The sequence below is a fragment of the Heteronotia binoei genome, chromosome 2, assembly GCF_032191835.1.
Source record: "Heteronotia binoei isolate CCM8104 ecotype False Entrance Well chromosome 2, APGP_CSIRO_Hbin_v1, whole genome shotgun sequence".
In the NCBI taxonomy this organism is placed as follows: Eukaryota; Metazoa; Chordata; class Lepidosauria; order Squamata; family Gekkonidae; genus Heteronotia; species Heteronotia binoei.
The window spans coordinates 142,205,112-142,226,696 of NC_083224.1; the positions used below are offsets into that span (position 1 = coordinate 142,205,112).

Here is a 21,585-nt window from a genome sequence, read left to right on the forward strand (position 1 = left end):
CATCCCGGGCTCAAAAAACTTCTTGGCAGACGCCCTTTCTCGCATGCCACAGCACGACAGTCTCCGGGAGGAGGTGGTGGACTCACTCATCTCCCCCTCGGCCATTTCGGGGGGGGGGTCACCACCCGCTCCGGCAGGCAGACCAGCCCTCCGGATTCAGACCTGCTGCCTCGATTTCTCGCAGAATATAGCCAGGAGGCGGATCGCCCACCCAACTTAGTTAAAACCAAAAACGGACTCTGGCTGCACAATGAAAAGATCTATGTGCCCACTCCCCTCAGAAAAGAGGTCTTAGAACGCTGCCATTCTAGTCGCCTGGCCGGCCACTTTGGCTACGTCAAAACTCTCAATTTGCTCACCCGCCAGTTTTGGTGGCCAAAAATCAAAAAGGATGTATCAGAATTTGTTCTCTCATGTCCCACCTGCCTCATGGCAAAGCGAAGGGGGGGCAAACCTCCGGGCCACCTAGTTCCCCTTCCGACAGCCACCCGGCCTTGGTCGGTAGTCTCCATGGATTTCATTGTCGAATTCCCACCCTCACAAGGCAAAACAGTCATCCTGGTTGTAGTCGACACATTTTCAAAGCAAGCCCATTTTATCCCTTGCAAGCAGCTGCCCACAGCCAAAAAGCTCGCCCAGCTCTTTTTCACCCACATTGTACGCCTACACTCATTCCCGGACAAGGTCATTAGCGACCGCGGGACGCAGTTCGTTGCCAACTTCTGGCGGGAGTTCTGCAAACTTGCAGGCATCGAGCAAGGGCTCAGCTCTGCCTACCACCCCCAGTCGGACGGACAGACGGAGAGGGTTAATGGCCTTCTTGAACAGTACCTCCGCTGTTTCATTAATTTCCAACAATCAAACTGGGTGGACCTCCTCCCTTTTGCGGAATATGGCTATAACAACAGCCTCCATAGCTCTACCAAGACCTCCCCTTTCCAAATCATCAATGGGTACGAGGGCAAGCCATTTCCCACGCTCACCCTCCCTGCTAGCCCTTCCGAACCGACATCCTGCCAACAATGGTGGGAGGGCCTTCGTGCAGGCTGGAAGGGTATTCAGGAAAACCTGGAGGAAGCGAAAAAGGCCTACAAGAAGCAGTTTGACAAAAAACACTCCCCAGAGTGGGATCTAAGGGTGGGGGATACAGTCTTTTTGTCGACAAAAAACCTTCCACTTCCCCAGTCCTGCCGTAAACTCGCACTGAAGTTCCTTGGTCCTTTTAAAATCAAAAAGGTCATAAACAAAGTAACGGTGGAACTTGATTTACCCAAATCTCTAAGCAAGATCCATCCTGTTTTTCATTGCAGCCTGCTTCGGAAAGACCCTGGTGCTACGTCCTTCCATCCCAGGGCCCCGCCGCCCCCTCCGACGACAGTGAGGGGTCAGAGTCACCATGAAGTCCAAGAGATCCTGGACTCCAAAGTAAAAAGGGGGAAACTGTATTACTTGATTAGGTGGAAACACTTCCCCCCGAGCTGTGATGAATGGGTCGAATTTCAGAACGTAGCCGCGCCGCAACTGCTGAGAAAGTTTCACCTACTGTACCCGCACAAGCCCAAGGCTAGCCCCGCGGGAGGGGGCGCTTAGGGGGGGCAGTATGTCAGAACTTGTATCTTTACTGCTGATGCCCTAGAGTGTAACCAATGCTGTATGGGGTTTCTACCGTGGCTCAGAGCTGCTTTATTCCTGAACCAAACCGACTCCATGTTGTAACCTTTTATTAACCCAAGAGGCTTGAGTAGTAATTAACCTTGCCCCACTGGTATCCAAAATATTTGGGGCTGTAGAATGAGTTATGTTATGTCTCTGCACATTCTCACACTGGGACCCTTTGAAGCCGAACAGCATGGCCTTCGGAGTAGGGAGGCATCCTCTCTACTGATAGTGATGGTGAGAAGACAGATGTGCCTGTAACGGTGTGAATTGTGGCTTTGTGAGATGTTTGCTTTATGTGTATAAAACTGAGTTGGTGCTGGCTCTCGCCATCACTGTTATCTTGTTCCTTCCAGTGCTTAGTTCTCTCTAATAAAATCCTAGCTTTGTAACCAAGTATGGGATCCGTTTGAAGTTCTTGAGTTCTGACACTAACTACCTTTTTACTAAGAGTCTTGATAATGCACATAATTATGAACACAGAACATGGAAAACCATTAAATAGAAAGTACTTTCAGTGGCACAGACAATACTACATAGGACATTATGTCCTTTAAAATCAACATACATAGAAGGGGAGTGGCCATGAACATGCTAGTCACAGAATCATAGAGCTGGAAGGGGCCCACACAGGCCATCTAGTCCAATCCTCTGCTCAATGCAGGATCAGTCTAAAACATCCCTGACACGCCCAGCTACTACTTGAAGATTGCCAGAAGAATGCCTTAGGTAGCCGATTCCACTGCTGAACTACTCTTACTGCAATCCCCCCACCCCAATATCCAGCTGGTACCTTTCCATCCATTATTTAAACTCATTATTGCAAGTCCTATTGTCTGCTGCTAACAGGAAAACCTCCCCACCTTCCTCTAAGTCAGTGGCCCCCAACCTTTTTGGTACCAGGGACTGGTTTTGCGGAAGACAATTTTTCCATGGACCAGTAGGGGTGCTGGAGTTTTTGCTGCCCCAGGCTGACCCCAAGCCCACACCCTATCCCATGCAGTCTTTAAATGAGGAGTAGGTGAAGGTCTCTGCCTCACTCTGCGGTCCGGTTGCTAACAGACCATGGACTGAAAGTTGCTAACAGACCATGGCCCGGGGGTTGGGGACCCCTGCTCTAAGTGACAGCATTTCAAATCATGCCCCCCCTCTCCAGACTGAACATTCCCAGGTCCCTCAGTGTCTCCTCATAGGGCTTGGTCTCCAGACCCCTAATAATCTTCACCACCCTCCTCTGCACCTGCTCCATTCTGTCCACATCCTTTTAAAAGTAAGGCCTTCAGAACTTCACACAGTACAGTGAATCCTGGCCAATACGGTATACAGCAGGACCACGACATCTTGTGTTTTGGATGTTATGCTTCTGTCAATACACTCCAAGACAGCATTAGCCTTTTTTACCACTGCATCACACTGACTGATACCATCTCCAGATAGTCCTGTCCTCTTAAGGAAAAAACTGAGGCAAAATAGGCACTGAGCCTTTTTGCTTTCTCTGTCTTCTGTAAGAGTTCCTCCATTTTCACCCAACAGTGGCCTACTGCCTTTTGTGTTTGCTCCTCACAATTTTGAAGAGGTCTTTCTTGTTGTAACGAGCCTCCTTGGTCAACCTCAGCTCACTCTGAGCTTTGGCCCCTTTGACGGCTGGACTACAGTGCCTAGCACTCAGATACTCTTCTTTGGAATATGTTTTTCTCTCCATTTCCTTTTTCTTCCTTAGCTCATCATAGAATTCTCTCTTTATCTGTATTGGCTTCTTAGATCCCCCCCAATGTTTCTATCTTGTTGGAATAGCTCTTGTTGCAAGAGTTCTTGTTTTAGGAGATACCATCATTTTAGGAGAGACATGGTCACTTCCCTCTAAGGTCTCCACCATCTTCACCCCATCTCCCATATCTTGCCTGTTGGTTAATATTGTCAAGTATGGATGAGCCCCTTGTAGCTTCCAGCTTCACTTGAAAAAGGAAATTATTGGCCATGCAGGTCAGGAGTTGCATTATTCTGGATGCTTAGCAGAGTCTGTCTCCCAGCACACACTGGGGAAGCTGAAATCATCCATAATTACAAGGTCATATTGCTAGGATACACTGTCGAGCTGCTCGAGGAGGACAGCACCCCCTGCGTGCACATGAACAATGGCTTCTAGACAACAGACTTTCATATGAAGGGAGTAGGGATAGCACCACTATGCTTGCTTCCCCTCAATGACTACTAATTTCAGTAGCATATAAAGTAGAAGTTTCACTACATTAGTATCTGTTTAAAACTAGACACTTACAAATTTCTTGATACTATATGTGTATCAGTATAATGCCATGGTAATGTCCTTTTAGGATAAGAGGTTCAACTATGATCATGGTACTATATGATATTAAGATATAGGAATAGAAGATTGCAACATGTTTAAATATTCCAAAGGTATGTAAGCGTGCAAAAGATACATGCACAATTTTCAAGTTGTTTTCCGACATGATGAAGGCTATCTTAATGTAGGAAAAATGGAACATGGATCCACAAAGTTTATCAGATCTCACACTGAAGAACTGCTTGTACTAGTAGAGAGCAAACTGGTGACAGAGAAAGGGGAAGAAAAATCATCAACAGTCCCTTCCGGTCTGGTTTTCGCCCTGCTTATGGGACAGAGATGGTGCTGGTCGCCTTGGTGGATGATCTCTGGAGGCATCTGGATTGAGGCGGTTTGGTGCTGCTGATCCTTCTTGATCTGTCAGCAGCTTTTGATACGATTGACCATGAAGTGCTGGCCCACCGTCTCACCGATGCAGGGATACAGGGGCTGGCCCTACAATGGCTGGTCTCCTTTCTCCAAGGTTGGGGACAGAGGCTGGCATTTGAGAGTGAACTATCCCAGAAGCACCCATTACGATGTGGTGTGCTGCAGGGAGCAATTCTTTCCCTGATGTTATTTAGCATCTACCTGCACCCCCTTGCCCAGATTATCAGGAAGTAGGGGCTGGGGTGTCATCAATATGTAGATGACACCCAGCTCTTATCTGCTGATGGATGGCCACCCAGATTTGGCCCCAGAGAAACGGGATAGGGCATTGAAAGCCATGGCTGGTTGGTTGCAATAGAGCCAGCTGAAATTCAATCCATCAAAGACAGAGGTCCTGTATCTATGTCACAGGGGGCTGGGATTAGAGATCAGGCTCCCATTCTTTGATGGGGCTCCATTGAAGCCCACATCGAGGGTGAAGAGCTTGGGGGTATTCCTGGAAGCCTCTCTGACTATGGAGGCCCAGGTTACCACCATTGCCAGATCGGCCTTTTTCTATCTGAGGCGGGTCAGAGTTGGTCCCGTATCTTGTCCCCCACGACCTTGCCACAGTGACCCATGTGATGGTCACTTCTAGGCTAGATTATTGTAACTCTCTCTACGTAGAACTGCCCTTGACCCTCTTCCGGAAACTCCAGCTGGTGCAGAGCGCTGCTGCATGGATGTTGACATCATCGCCTATACGGACACAGATCCATCCTGTGCTGCGTGAACTGCACTGGCTACCTATTGAGTACCAGATCCGGTACGTACATTTAAAGTCTTATACGGCCAGGGGCCAGCATACCTATGGGACCGCCTTTCCCTGTATGAGCCCCATAAGTCTTTACGATCAGCGGCCCCAAAACCTCTGGTGATACTCAGCCCCAGAGACATCCATCTCGTCTCAAAAAGGGTCAGGGCCTGGCCCCTGCCTGATGGAATGAGCTCCCCCTGGAGATACAGGCCCTGTACGATCTGCTTCAATTCCGCAGGGCCTGTAAAACAGAGCTCTTTCTCCAGACTTTTACTTGAGGCAGTGGACATCACGTGTTATCAGCCTCCCCTCATCATTCCATCTTCATTCCATCCCAGTGCTATAAGACCTGCTGGACCTGGGCAATAGGCCACATCTGTGAGGCAGAATTTACCATTTTAGTACCTATTGTTCTCTGTAATTTTAAGATTTTATATCTTTTAAATTGGTTTTTTACTGTTGATTGTTTTTATAATGTAACCCACCCTGAGCCTGTTCTATGGGAAGGGCAGGCTGAAAATTGAATAAAATAAAATAAATAAAATAAACACTCTCTGTTTTATATTGTTATGTTATATTTTAGCTTGGTGTTGTGTTGTACTGTTATTGATGAGTTGTGTTGTTGTTGTTGATTGGCCTAGAGCCGCAATAAACTGACTGACTGACTGACTGACACTCTCTGTGACCAGTCTGCTCTTGGTGGGTGGCTGCTGTGGTGGTTTTACTCTTCTTCTCTGAAGCCAGCTTTCTTTCCTTCCAGCAGCCACCTGGATTCTGGAATGCAAGTGAAAAGGTTATAAAGAAGGGTGGCAGACTATTAAAGAGGATGAGACTTTTACCCCTAAAACAACACCTGCAGACTCAGAGGTCACCCTTCCTCTAGACCAGGGGCTATACAGGAGGTTGGAAGGGCCTAGGTGTTTGGGCAATGGTGGGGAGCACTTTGGGCTGGGGGAGGGAGCAGCCAGCCAGCACAGGACTCTGGAGGAGGTCAGAAGGACTGAGCAGCTGCCCAACCGCCAGCTGGCCGAGATGTTTGGGTGGCAGTGGAGCACACTTTGGGTGGGGGAGGGAGCACAGAGGTGGTCAGAAAGTCCTCGACCAGAGTTGTTCATGGGAGGGGGGCATTAGCAGCCTCACGAAGTTTGTTGTTTGGGTACAACAGAGCAGGCTGGAGGGGATTAGGGCCAAGGAGCAGCTGCGAGGTGTCTGGGGGGCAGCCACAGCATGCAGATTGGGCAGGAGAAGGGAGCCGGCAGCCTAGGGTTGGCCAGGTCCAGTTCAAGAAATATCTGGGGACTTTGGGGGGTAGAACCAGCAGACTTTGTGGGTGGAGCCAGGAGCAAGGATACGACAAGCGTAATTGAATTCCAAAGGGAATTCCAGCCACACACCTTTTAAATGCCTTTCCTCAATTGGAAATAATGAAGGATAGGGCTAGCTTCTTTTGGGGCCACAGAATTGGACCTTCTGGTCTAATGCTTCTGACGCTTGCAGAGTGTTTCAAGGAGAGGCACTGGATGCTATGCTGAAAATTTGGTGCCTTTACCTCAAAAAACAGCTCCTCCAGAGCACCAGATACCCGCAGATCAATTCTCTATTATACCTTCTGGGAATCTATCTCCAAAGGAAATAAAGGAGTGCCCTGCAGATATTTCCCTCCCCCTGCTTTCTGATGACCCTGAAGCGGGGGGAGTGCCTCCAAACTGGAGGATCTCCTGCCCTCAACTGGGGATTGGCAACCCCAAGGCAGCCAGATGCAGGGGGCCTGTTGCACGCTGTAGAGTCAAGGCCTGTAGCAACTGCCTGAGGTCCTTTGGCAGCAGCAGTCACCACAGCAAGGTAGGGCTGCCTCTCTTCTGGCTTGCAGCATCAAGGGACATGGATAAGAAAGAACCCTTTTCTATGCTTGTCAGTTGTTTTGGTTTGATGGGGGGGCAGTGGAGGGAAGGACTTCCAAATGACCTAGGCTAGCTTTGCAACCTCAGCAGACCAATGTGGGCAGTCCCTTTGCTGCCCAGCATCTGTTCCAGTGGGAACTCTGCCCTCCCAGCTTAGCATGGGTCTCTGCCCTCTGTTCTGTCCTGGGCCCTCTCCCTGTTCTTTACAACTTCAGGTGAAGAACATTTTGTACAGATGGAGAGGTAGGTAGATGTGTCCCAGTCTGTAGCAGGAGGAGAGGAAAAGACTGGAGACTGCGGGGGGGGGGGGGGGGGGAGAGAAAGTCAGCCTTACCTAGTAGTTATAATAACAACCCATTATTTCTGTACTTAACAGCTGGGAGCACTTGGCTTGCATGATCTCAGTCACTAGCTCTATTTGGTTCTCATAGACCGGCACAGAGGCTCAGAGAGGGGCTCAGAGACTGGCACAGCTGCCAGGCTTCATGTGGTGCCCAGGCTGGGGTGGGGAGTCAGCTTTACCTAGCAATCATTATTTATAACCCAGTCTTTTGGCTCTTGGGGGAACTGTTATAGCTAGTGAGAAGTACCTGGGTGGGAAGGCCACCAAGGAAAACTTGTGGGCAAAACCAAACCTCTGTTCATCTCTCGCCTTGAAAAATCCATGGTCCTGGGTTGCTACAGTTTTAAGCAGGTTTGTTTTTCAAGTAAAAAATAATGTCTTTAATTGTGTTTGTGTCCTTTCTTAAGTTTCTATCTTGGCTACCTGGCATTGCATTTTATGACACGCATGGTCCAGCCTGCCAAGGTCTCATTTATGTCAGATCCGGCCCTCATAACAAATAAGTTCAACACCCCTGCTCTACACCATCCAGTGGCAACTGTTTCAAGGTATGAATCACATATCCACCACAAGCCCTACCAGACAATAACCTTGTCCACTCTCCAGGAACATGCCACATCCAGGAATGGTACTGACAGAAGCCACAATGGGGCATGTTAAAAACCCATCCAAAGCTACTGAGTATTCTAACAGGTCCAAAATTAGGGATGAATATTGCATTTCTGGTACCTAAGCAATGTGCAAGTTTCAGAACTGAATGACAGTCTTTGTGACTTTGTATTTTTCAATCCCAACTAATAAGATTTTGTTACGTTAGACAATGCACTCATCTGCTGCAAACAGATCAAATCTGCCTAGGATGCTCCCAGCAGAGTACTCTTAACAAATGAAAGACTCAGCACACTTCAGAACTGAAGTCTACACTGATTTATCATTGTAACTAGCAGACTGAATAATTTACTATAGTGAAAGCATCTAGAATCAGATTCTTCCTTTTTACAGGGGTATGTAAAATGTACCAAGCGGCTTCAAGGGCAGACGAGAATATAGAGTATATAGTTACATGGAACCTGTAGGTTTCTGCTCCTGCAGAATTCACATCAACCAAAAAGAACCTTGGACTCAGACCAGAGCAGCAATTCCAGATTTGCAAACAGCAAAACCTCTATTCTACCCACGCCTCTGTCCTATCCAAACTCCCAAATATGGTCCAGAATGTAAATGCAAATATTAAACACACACTCAGATCACAAGCACAGAAGAATCTTAAGTTCATTCTGGCAAACTATACTTATGATGAAAAATGGTGAGAAAGGAAAGCAGATGCAGTAGACATTGCATAATTCTATGTAATCATTTACAGCCCTCAAAAAGGGGCTTTAGAACAGAAACGCAAGGTATTTACTGTGAAAATAATGCAATTATACTAAAGGACAGTTGCTTCCATGCATTTGTTTCATCTGGCACATTTCTTCTCATAAATAAGAGAAAGCTGAGAATCTTTCACTCACATACTGTGATACAAAAGCAAGCTCTTAACTTGGTATTTCATATTCCCTATTATGGGTTTTGATATTCTTACAAAAGTTTAAATTTGCCATCTACTTGACAAATGTCCACTAACCATTAAAAAATAAACATGTTCCCACACTTTGCCAAGGAAGGAAGGTCAAACATCTGACAAGGTCAGAAGAACAGTTCTAGTTCATTTCTGTTGAGAGGAGATAAACAGAGGGATTCCCTTTTGGCAAGGTTAAGTGGAAATAGTTGTGAAGGTTCTTTCTAACAACATGCAATATTCCTACCTCAAACCAATTTTAAGTGACAGAAACAATGAAAATAGCACTATTTCTAACTGTACCTTCACCACCCTCTCTTTTAGAAACTTAACTCCAAATTCTATCGCATTCACATACTACGAAGTAGTCTCTTAGTAGCTGCATTTGAAACATCTTCCAGAAAGTTTTTGGTTAATGTCTTCTTTGACACAGAATGCTGTTAACAGCTTCAAATTGAGGAAAGGGGAAATCAGCAAAAATCATATGTTAGCAGAAGTTCTCTACTATGAATGGAGGTCTCTGATGGATTTAACCAATAGTTCCTTAAAGTGGTCAAGCTTTCAGCTTTCCACTCCTGAACCTTAACTGTGCTTGTCAAAATGCCCAAAATGACTGTAAGAAGCATGAACTCACTAGAGAAAAATGGATCACAGTATACATTCAGACGTGAGGCTGTGTCTTGAAACAAGTAGTTACAAAGCTTTTGGCTGATACCAATCCACGTGTAACTCTTGCTGTGGCAAAATTTTAATCTATGGTTTTAATTAATTTTTCTCTTAATGACATATTTTATACTTTGTACTTAATATTTCTGGTTACCTATTATATTACTAGATCGTATTACTCTATAACTTTGAACTACCAAATTTGTTTGCTTATAAACTGTTGGTCTGTATAGAATAAAGGAAATAAAGAGGGGGGAAAGTGTATAGAATGTACTCTGTGCAAGCTAGAGACACTGACCTTAGAGGGAAGGTATGGGACAGCCAGCCAAAGATCCCCTGTGAGTTTGGGGTCTCTAACTTGCATAGAATACATTCTATACACCCTTGAACCTGCACCTGTCAAAACTGTCATTTTGACAAGTGCAGTTTCAGGTTCAGGAGTGTATAGAATGGATCCTGTGCAAGCAAGAGACATCAAAGGGGACCTCCCCCGGATGTTCCTCTACATCCCCTGCAAGTTGTTGCTTTGAAGTTCTGAAAACATTCTGATTGAGCTGAGACAGCCTGTCTGGGAATGTTATCTGCTCAGGAACCTCCACAAACAACTTGAAAGTTCGTGCTGGATGCCTTGCCACAGTTAGCGGAAAGTTCATGCTGGACGCCTTGACTTTGCAAAGCACAAATCGGCCAAAATTTGTCATGAACTTTAGTTTGTGAGCTGGTTTGCACCCATGCCTAGGTATAAGCTTTCACTATTTGACATCCTTCTCTAACCCAGGTAATCCTGCACTGCAAGTAAAAACCTATAAAATGGTTGATTGTTATGCTGAATTTCTTTTGCTAAAATCTACATAAAAGCAGTAGCTATTGGTTACTGAATTTTACCATTCTTCCACAGTGTTTACTTAAATAAGTTTCCAAACTCCACCCCCCAAACTAGCAGCTAAAGCATATTCAGTAATCGATATTCAAGATGTCATAGAAATTTTAGAAGACTAACAGCTAGCAAGGGCACTGAAGCCTACTTGGGCATGCAAAGATGTCTTAAGAAGGAAAGGAAAGGTCCCCTGTGCAAGTACCAGTCGTTTCCGACTCTGGAGTGATGTTGCTTTCACAATGTTTTCATGGCAGACTTTTTACAGGGTGGTTTGCCATTGCTTTCCCCAGTCATCTACACTTCTCCCCCAGCAAGCTGGGTACTCATTTTACCGACTTCGGAAGGATGGAAGGCTGAGTCAACCTCGAGTTGGCTACCTGAAAACCCAGCCTCCGCCGGGAATTGAACTCAGGTTGTGAGCAGAGCTTAGGACTGCAGTACTTTAACACTCTGCACCACGGGGCTCTCTGTTAAGAAGACAAGAAGTATATTTTAAGGATTACTGAGTTTTACTTATAAATTTGTTAAGGCAACAGGGTAGAAAATCTTTAATGCCTTCATGCATTAGACTCAGTGTTTCACAACACAAAATAAGGTTTATGTTTTTCTGGAATATAACATATTACAGATTTCAAGATGTACAAAGTCTAAATTTCATACTGAGGAATATCCTCATTTGTCTGCTGTTTACTGCATCTACAACACAAGTACTACTGAATTCTACCAAATGTTAAATAGTACTTAATAGGTTTAAAATACTAAACCTAATAACATTTATATTGCATTTATATTGCAAAAATATGAATAATTAACCAACATCATGGAAAGTTTACACAGGCTCAGTTAAAACACAGAACATGGTCAGCAACAGAGATTATATTTAACACGAAGTCTTGCAATATCCATATACAGGTTCTTTTCCCCACATCATCCATGCTAAAAATAACCAAACAGATTTGCATAAGCAAATATGAATGGACAGTACAAGGTAGATATTGGAACTGTCACATAAAAAGTATTTTTGATGTATAAGTACTAATACTATAGCTGTTGGGCTGGATAATGATAACCTGAACCAACAAAAGTTCAACTCCAAACTAGTTGACAGGGTCCAGTCAACATTTAGGTACTTCAGGAACAAGTGTCACTCGAATGGCTCTTATAGTTCAATCTTCTCTCTCTCTCTCGGCTTGGCTTCGCGAACGAAGATTTAAGAAGGGTGCAATAATCCACGTTTGCTGCAGGCTCGCTGGTGGCTGACAAGACCAATGTGGGACAGGCAGGTCCGGCCACAGCGGCTGCAGGGAAAAGTCTGATTTAGGGTTGGTCCTGTAGCAGTGCGATTCTTCCTCAATCTCCTTTTGTCCTCAAGACCAGCTATGCGTGCGTTCTCAAAGGAAGAGACAGCCTGGTGGATGGTGTGCCTCCATGCTTTGCGATCTGAGGCTAGGTCAGACCACTGGTGATGGTTGATGTGACAGGTGCTAAGGGATTTCTTCAAGGAGTCCTTGTACCTCTTCTTTGGTGCCCCTCTATTTCGATGGCCGGTGGAGAGTTCGCCATACAGGGCAATCTTGGGAAGGCGGTGGTTTTCCATCCTAGAAATATGCCCTGCCCAGCGCAGCTGCGTCTTCAACAGCAGTGCCTCGATGCTGGTAACCTCTGCCCGTTTGAGGACTTCAGTGTTGGTCAAAAAGTCACTCCAGTGGATGTTGAGGATGGTGCGAAGGCAGCGCTGATGAAAGCGCTCAAGGAGTCGCAGGTGATGACGGTATAAAACCCACGATTCGGAGCCGTAGATGAGGGTTGTCATCACAACCGCTTTGTAAACATTGATCTTTGTGCCTTTTTTCAGATGCTTGCTGCTCCACACTCTTTTGTGCAGTCGGCCAAATGCACGGTTTGCCTTTGCCAGCCTGTTGTCAATCTCCTTGTCGATCTTGGCATCTGAGGAGATGATGCACCCCAGGTAGCTGAACTGCTGGACTGTCTTCAGAACTGATTCACCCACAGTGATGCAGGGAGGGTGATAATCTTCCTGGGGTGCAGGCTGGTGGAGAACTTCTGTCTTCTTCAGACTAACTTCTAGGCCGAATAGCTTGGCAGCCTCTGCAAAGCAGGACGTCATATGCTGCAGAGCTGATACCGAGTGGGAGACGAGTGCAGCATCATCAGCAAACAGTAGCTCTCGGATGAGTTTTTCCATTGTCTTGGAGTGTGCCTTTAGTCGCCTCAGGTTGAACAGGCTGCCATCGGTGCGATAGCGGATGTAGACACCATCGTCTTCATCTAGATGTACTGCGGCTCTTTGAAGCATCATGCTAAAGAAGATCGTAAAGAGAGTTGGCGCGAGAACGCAGCCTTGCATTACACCTGTGCCTATTGGGAAGGGCTCCGAGAGGTTGTTGCAGTGTCTGACTTGGCCTCGCTGGTCTTCGTGTAGCTGGATGATCATGCTGAGGAACCTTGGGGGACATCCTAAACGTTCCAAGATTTGCCACAGGCCTTTCCTGCTAACGGTATCGAAAGCTTTGGTAAGGTCGACAAAAGTCACATACAGACCCTTGTTCTGTTCCCTGCATTTCTCTTGGAGCTGCCTGAGAACAAATACCATGTCGGTGGTGCTCCTGTTAGCTCTGAAGCCGCACTGGCTCTCTGGGAGGAGTTCTTCTGCAATGGTGGGCACAAGTCTGTTCAGGAGTATTCTGGCAAGGATTTTGCCTGCGATGGAGAGCAGGGTTATCCCCCGGTAGTTGGAGCAGTCTGACTTTTCCCCTTTGTTCTTGTATAGGGTGATGATGATTGCATCGCGAAAGTCCTGTGGTAATTTGCCTTGTTCCCAGCAGGTGACAAGTACTTTGTGAAGTGAGCTATGTAGTACTGTGCCCCCATGCTTCCAGATCTCTGGTGGAATTCCATCAACTCCTGCTGCCTTGCCACTTTTCAGTTGCTTGATGGCTTTAACAGTCTCTTCTAGGGTGGGGATCTCATCCAACTCTGTTTTCATCGGTTGAAGTGGGGTGAGGTGGATTGCTGAATCTTGAACTACGCGGTTGGCACTGAAGAGAACCTGAAAATACTCCGAGTTCAATCTTACTGTACAGTAAAAACCTTAAGTCTGTGGCACTCCTAAATCCAGCATTTGAAACCATTTATTCATTCCATCCTTCTTCTGAGTGACATATATGGTTTCCCCCTACCTATTTTATCCTTATAATATTCTGTGAAGTTGGTTGGGCTGAAGGACAGAAGATAATATCCTAAGGTTACCCCAGTCATTTTCATGCCTCAGAGAAGAGATGAACCCAGTCTTTTTAGTCCTAGCTGATTCTAACAGTGAAAATACAACTGCCTTATGACTAAGGAATAACTTTTTTTTAATAAAAGCGTTTTTGCATAGTGGAACTTCTTGTTGGATGATCTGAGAAGCTAATTTATCAGTCACTAGTACATCCCAGATTTTCAGGAGCCGTTGTGACTGAGTAGGTTTAGACGGGCTTTTCCATTTTGAAGCTATAAATAATTTGGCGGCCATTATGAGTAAACAGGCCAGATCTCTTAACTAAGGAACAATTTAAGGAAAATATCATTCAGCAACAAATGTTTGCAATATTCAAATGTCAGAATATCATACCAATTATTTGTGATTTCTCATCAATTCAGCCATATAAAGTTTTACTACTTCACAATCACTTCGTTAGTCTCAAAATAATTTGCTTACAAAGGCTCTTCCAGCTAATCTCTGGGGAAAATGAGAAGGTGTACTTCCCAAACTAGATTGTATAATTTGGCAGTTGTGTCTTTCCTTCCCTCATTGGAAAATAGCAAAAATCCTATGCATGAAGTCATTCTGAAGGTATCCCAAGCATAATTTGTTGCACATCATTAATTTATTTTGAAGACAAGACAGGTATTTCTAAAAAGAATTTGAGTTTCAGTTAAGCTCTGCTTAGCACTACTTCCAACCCCTCCACGCACCAGATCAGAAGAATAACAAAAACTGCTCTTTTAGACTCAAAGTTGAAACACTTCTTTTTATCCAGGCTTTTAATTGTATTTACAGTGTGTTTCTAGCATGAGTACTGTTATGTTATGAGGATCATTTAGGCTACTATATGTTTTATGCCCATGGGTTTTACTAGGTGGATGATTTTCCTTCAGGATCTTTCCTGCCACCTCAGTTCATGTCTTGACAAGCTTCTGAGCATAGCAATCACATATGAAGACTGACTGAATATACCCCAATAAAAGCCAAAAAATCCAGCTTTTATTTGGCTCAGCTGTGCTGGTAGCCAACCAGACTGTCTGATCTGCATTCAGCTTAAATAATACCTGAAAAATACAAGTAAGGGTTTTTTTTTTGGGGGGGGGGCGTTGGTTTGATTTGACATATATTGGGTGGAACAGTTATGTCCCTGTGATGCAGCTAAAGGATGTCCCTCTGATAGGGAAGTGGGGACCACTGTATTGGACGAAAGTGGAATCAAGCCCATGGACACTTTCCAGACTCAGCACACACATCAAGGACTCAGCACACACATGAAGGACATTGTGTGTAGGAAGGAAATGACAAATTTTTGCCCTGAGGTTGAGCTGATGTGCTTAAAAAACAGAGAGAATGGATCAAGCAATTTCAGTCAATGTACCTCAACAAATTATGGTCTTTGAAGTCATGAGGATGCTGTTGGTTCACAAACAATTCATGATAGTCAAGTGTCCCAGAGGTCCTGTGATCTGGACAGTGATTTGACCTTATTAGCAGGTTGTCCAGGGAAAGGGTAGATATGTATGCCGCCCTATGTCCTTAGCTAGGCCATTAAAATTACTATCAAACTGATGAAGACTCAGGAGTCAAAGAATAGCTCAAAAGGCAACAACCTGTATTGAAAAGTGTTGGAGAGTACAGGAGTTCTTTTTGAACTTTCAGATGACACACAAATTACTTAGATCTCCACCAGCCAAAACATTTAAAAACATATATGAAAGTTCATAACATAGAAGACAAAGACACAACTCAAATAAAGTCTAAAGGTTTTTGTTGTCACAAAATGTACTAATTCCTCTTTATCTATTTCTTTTATATAATTTGAACAATGCTTTTATATCAATCTAACATTCTGAAACTTAGCAATAGCAGGGCCCATTCTTCTACTGTTGACTGATGGGACAATCTTACCTGATTTTCTCTTCATTACTACAGCCCCTGCATGACTTTTTGTCTGCAAGTTTCCCCTTGCCCAGAAATAAACTTTAGGGGCTTATGAGAGGATGATGGGGATAAGGAAGTGGGGAAAGATTTTCTTCTGCATGTAGAAAGGAAATAAGATATAACACAGAATCTCTCTTAGTAGTTTTCTAGCCTGACTAATTTGCAGTTTTCTTTACACAAGCACCTTTTCCTTTCTTCAAATAAATTAAATTTCTTACCTGCTGGTGCTATGTGGGGTGATTTCAACTTTCATTAGAATCTGTATATCTGATGGAGGAGACACTGTGTAGATTTTTAACCTAAAATAGAAGACATAGTACATTTAATACATTCTGCTATGTTATAAAGAACTGTTTAGAGTGCATTATCTAAAAGCCAATTACTAGAGCAATGTGCTTGTTACAGGACAGTATAATATTAAGAAATTAAATATTTTTATAGTAGATTTGTGTTGCAAAATAATGTTTCAGTACATACCTTTGACAAATGACAGGATCAGATTCTAGAGGATCAATATAGTACTTAAGAACATCACACAGTGGCTTATCATCTGGCACCCTTCAACCAGAATACAAAGGTAAGTTAGTCACAGAACTCAATGTTTCCAAGAACAAACACAACAATCACACTCCTGTATAAAAACTATACACACTATGGAAAAAACTATATATACTATGGAAAGAATGTGATTTACAGCACAATCCAGAGAGGGGGGGGGGGGGCGAAAAGTCTTCCTGTGCTACGTGGGCACAGGAAGGGTTTGCACCGATGTACAACTGGCGCTGCCACAGTGGGGGGAAGTTATGTGGGCGGGGAGGCCACCCGAGCACCGCTCCACCAGAGGGCAGAGGCGCCTGAGGGCTGTGCCCGAGCGTGAGAGGAAGTGAGGTGGAGCGCGGCATTCAGGCGGAGGAGGGGGTGGAGTTGGGGGCGTGGCCAGGCTTAGGTAGCTTCCTGAGCAGTTTGGCCCATGACATGCTCCTGAGAGGCGCAACTTTACGCCGGAAAAAATAGCGGTGTGTCCCATAGGCACTCGTTGAAACAAAAAAAAAAGGTCGCCTCTGCTGCTGCGTAAGCTCGCACACCCCTTAGGGAGCAGCGTGATTGCCTCGCCAATCCCCTCGTGCCTCGGGCTGACAAGCCCCCTCCCCAGCACCCAATCACGGTCTCCCCCCTCCTAGAAATACTTCTGCTCTGGCCTTGCACAACTCAGTTGTTAGGGAGAGGAGAGCGTGGTGGGAAGCTCTGCTGGCGAGCTCTCGGCCATACAGACTTAGAGTGAGGGACAGGCAGGCATGTTGGTGAGGGGTCTTGCACCGCGTGGTTGCTTTGACAGTATCTTTGACTTGTGAGAGGGAGAGAGCGGTCTCTCACCTGGGGCTAACTGCTCGTTTCCAGGTCTCCACAGGTTTCCAGGTCTCCACAGGCTCCCAGAGGCTCTGCATGCAACGACCGTCGCCCATGGCTGGGTAAGTTCCACTGTCCCCCCCCCCCCCCAGTCTCCCCCTCCCCTCACTCTCGACTGCTTGGTGTGCAAGCATCTCTGGCACTTGAACCAGGCAGTGGGCTCCGGCAGGGGGTATTTGCTGACCCTGCTCCCCTGTGCTGCCGCCTGCTCCCTTCCCTTGGTCTGCCCTCTGCCACGTTCCCAACCCCTGGCAGGACACGTGGTGTGTGTGTATGGCAGCTGCCCCATGTCGGGGAGGTGGGTCAGAGACTCCCCCTATAAGATAGCACCCGGCAGAAATGCAGCCTGCTCTTCCACCCGCCGCCCCTGCAGGTGCTCCTGATCTCTGTCTCCGTTTTGCAGGTGGGACTCCTACACAGGGGCTTCCGTGCGTGTCGCTCCACCGCCCCCCCCACTCCCACAGCTGTATCTGCCCACCTCTCAGAATGGAGCCCCACCCACAGCGAGACTGCCCAGCGCGCCAGGGAGACTTGCACTCTGTCCCGGAAAAATAGTCTGAGCTGTGCCCTCTGTTGTCTCTCCTGCTTGGCATCTGCTGCACATTCCCTGGGCAGACTTGGTTTGGTGGGGGGGAACGGTCTATGAGCCGCCACACTGCCCCCCGCGTGGCTGACAGGGGAGGGGGGTGCCGCCCCTTAGCCTGTCCGGGCTGACAGCCTTCCTGACCCCACAGGGCTGTTGTGCGCAGGACTGATGAAATGGACTCAAGAGCTCTGTGGCTGATGCACTCGCACTCTGAGTTCTGCGACCCCCAGGGGAGGTGTTCCATGCACATGGCAGGGGGTGTCAGGGCAGTACAGGAGGTCTCTGGGTGGGGGGGTGTCTGCTGCTGGGCTGCTCACTCCCAGACACACATTCCAGCCGCTGTCTATGACAGCGAACTCCTGCACTTGGTACTTCCTGCTTGTCTGCCTGCCATTGGCAGAGTCTCTGACAGTGGGAGGGTGCGAGAGGATTGAAGGCTTCTCTGTTGTCCCGTGCGGGCCTGTCTCGCCCCCACCCCTGCCTTGCCACCAAGCCAGGCTTCTCATGCGCGCAGGTCCAGCCTCACTCCTGTTCCCTCCCCGTGTTGGTGAGACGTCTCTCCTTTGCCTGTGATGGTCTGCCCATCACTGGCTCCGTTCTCTGTTTGGGGGTGGGTTGGGAATGGCTATCAGCTTCTCTGGGGCCACTTCTCCCCATCCCTGACTGTCATGAGCCACAGCGCATGCGCCAGGACTGGCCAATGGGGGGGGGGGCTGGCCCTCCCCTCTGGCTGCCTCCGCCTCCCTTGCATGCCTCCGCCAGCACCATTGCTATGGTGACCATCTCCCTCATGGCAAGCTACACCTCTCCCCACTCCATGCTCCAGCGTGCCAAAGTCCTCAGGAAGTCTACTAGCAGCGCAGCAGCTATGCCACGGCCAGCTGTCACTTATGTCTGGATTGGGTTGTTAAATACTGAAAATTACCAATATATATATGTTAAAATACTGTATTTTTATTACTGACCTACTATTAATTTATAACTATTGCACTGTATTGTACTATTTTATTTTGAAATGTTTATGCTGTGAAAATACAATAAATTGCTATTTGAGAGGGAGGGAGAATGAACAAACTATAATATTGGGGTGTATACACCACATTAAGACATGACAGAGAGAACCCAGTAATTTCTACCCTGACCCAACAGCACAATCTTAAACAGAACTGCAACCTTCTGGGTCCACTGAAGTGAACAGGTTTTAAAAGAAGTCAAGTCTACTCAGAAGTGCACTGTAAATGTCTTCTTTCCTTATCTAACAGAGCACATTAAAATATTTGTTATATTTATATTCTGCTTTTCTTCCACTGTTTGACGTTTTTTAATTTGCTCTGCTGGGAGATTTGTTGCCTTACCTATTTTAAAACTAAAATTATTGTGGAAGATCAACTTTACTGAGCTACAAAAAAGATAACGACAACAACAACATATGAAAAGTGTGTTTGCCCACAAAAGCTTATATAGTGAATAAAACTTCGTTGGTCTCAAAGGTGTTGGTCTCAAAGCTGGTCTCAAACTTCGTGGTAATGCAAGCTATTCTGCAAGTACTGCAATCCAAATGCCTTTGGATGCATACACCATAACCATACAATGAGACATGAAACAGATCACATTTCTAAACAAAATTTTTGAATAATGTAGTTTAAATGGATAGTTTTTAGAAAGAAGGTCACAATCATTTAAACAAAATTACTAATGCAATATAGAAATAGATCCTGATTTTGTGAAGAGCATTATTCAAACAAAATATGCAGATACCTTTTTTCTGTGAATTTGGCATGACTGTGAGGAAATATGAGCTTCAAGTGCCAATAAAACTTTTTTTCTCTGAAACAAAAGAAATACATGCTCTTAATGATATCAATATAAAATTGTTACTACAGAAAATATATAGACACAGTGGCAGAAAATATAATAACAGAATCAACCTGGGTTGTTCACAAAATCATTCAGGTGGATAACATACTTCTTAAATTCCTTCAATTGCAGAATTGTTTACATGGGCAAAATTTAATCCAATATGAAGCAGAATTGCTACAGAAAGATTCCAAATTCAAAACCTCTTTTATGTTGTGTAGCTTAAAACTGTATCCACTGATGCTTTTCTGATATTTATTTAAAATACTGATAAAATCCATATAACTCCCATCTGTTTCATACTTGTACACTTCTGTTTGCACCTATCTTTCTGCATTTTCTCCCCCCCCTTTAATCTCCTCATCTTTATTTAAGGTATGCTACCATATCTGTGACTTACAGCCACCTATAAATGTATATATCACATTTATAGGGGGCCAAATATTACAGTGTAAAAATCCAGGATTTCCATAGCAAAGTTACTTTTGGCTATTAGTCTGATAAACTACTGGCTGAGCCCAACAGACTGTAGCTTAACTGCCTGTTGATGTAAGTATGTGCAGCCAGTAGCAAATACAGTAGAGAAATCTGTTGATATGTACAACAAATATATGTACTGGAGTTACTGTCAGAACAAAATCACTATGAGAGAGCATTTTGTAATATGTAACAGAAAGCAAGAGGCATGAAGGAAAGTTACCTTTAAAAAAAACAACTGACAAGACAAATAGACACACCGGAGGAAAAGAGATAAACAAAACAAACCAAGTAACAGAAGCTTAAACCATTCTGTTTTAAACCTTGGACAGACCATGTGTATATAGCGCAGTGCAGTCTGATGATGCTCTGACCACAGCCTCACCTGGAGCCTCCAAAGTCTCGCTCAATGTTCTTCCTTAATGCAAAACTACTCACATGGTTATATGCAGGGGGCAGAAAATTATATTGAACACAAAACCACAAAGGAGATGCCTTCCTTCAAATACCTGCCCTGTTTCCCTGTCTGAAACCACTAGAGGTTGGCTGTGGGTTTACAGCTGCAGCTCATTAAGAAAGAAAGCAAATCACTGGGTCTTGTGGCAGTATATGTGCAAATAATGTCTGAATGATAATATACGCCTCCACTTGCAAAAATGAGGTATGTAAAACAAGAACCCCAAAGAGATTCTGCAGACTGTGTTTCTTCTCTTCAAGTGAACTGTGTCTGTAATTGTACAGGTATTAACATGTTCTGCTGAAAGAGGGTGATTCTTGAGTATGCTGAGACTTCTTTTTTAAGTGCGAACATACCCTTTGATACACTAAACCTACAGCATACTGCAGTTAAGTATCAGATGTAATCTCTAAAGTCCATCACACAGAACCAGAAGATGCAGTACTTCCTCAAGCTGAATAAAAGCAACAAAGTTCAAGGAAAGAAACAGGTAGCTGGGCCACTATCATCCTGTCTTCTAAATGAAAAATTAGCCATCACTGAATGTGTCCCATATACACATGATAAAAACAATACTTTATGATAACATCAAGAGAGTATTGGCTGGAGCTGATCTAGAAATATGCCTAGAGATTGACAAGCAACCAACCAGCTGCCAAATATGGTGTTTTCTAGATTTTCTAGATCCTATCTCAGCAAAGCAGTAGAACTATGAATACCCACATTCACTGCCCTGTGCAATTCACAACATGTAGTGTTCTGCTTTTTATTTATTTATTTAGTATTTTTCAATTCTGCCCATTGCCCATAGGGCTCAGGGAGGGAGGGCTATTGACAAGGGAGGGCTTTTTAATATTGCAACATCATATGTTATCACTTACTGTGCACCCTTCCTCCAGTTCTGTATGTGTGATGTTCATAGGCCACTACCACCTATTCTCCTCTGTGACCTAAGCCTTAGACTTTAAAGTAAAATTTAGAGACTGAGCCACTACAGACCATATTTTGAGGATTGTGATACACTAGATGAGTTCTTATTAGACAAGATGAACACAGCTGTG

The 21,585-nt window shown here is 45.1% G+C and overlaps 1 protein-coding gene across 1 annotated transcript in view; it reads right to left on the reverse strand.

Moving 5' to 3' along the window:
- The window catches only part of ZNHIT6 (zinc finger HIT-type containing 6), an 84,704-nt gene that overhangs the window by 30,092 nt on the left and 33,027 nt on the right, over positions 1-21,585 (reverse strand). Inside the window, exons 6-8 of the mRNA XM_060232150.1 lie at positions 19,492-19,560; positions 16,218-16,298; positions 15,959-16,039 (exon numbers count right to left, since the gene is read on the reverse strand). Of these exons, the coding sequence (XP_060088133.1) occupies positions 15,959-16,039; positions 16,218-16,298; positions 19,492-19,560 (231 nt within the window). The remainder of the gene's footprint in view (positions 1-15,958; positions 16,040-16,217; positions 16,299-19,491; positions 19,561-21,585) is intronic.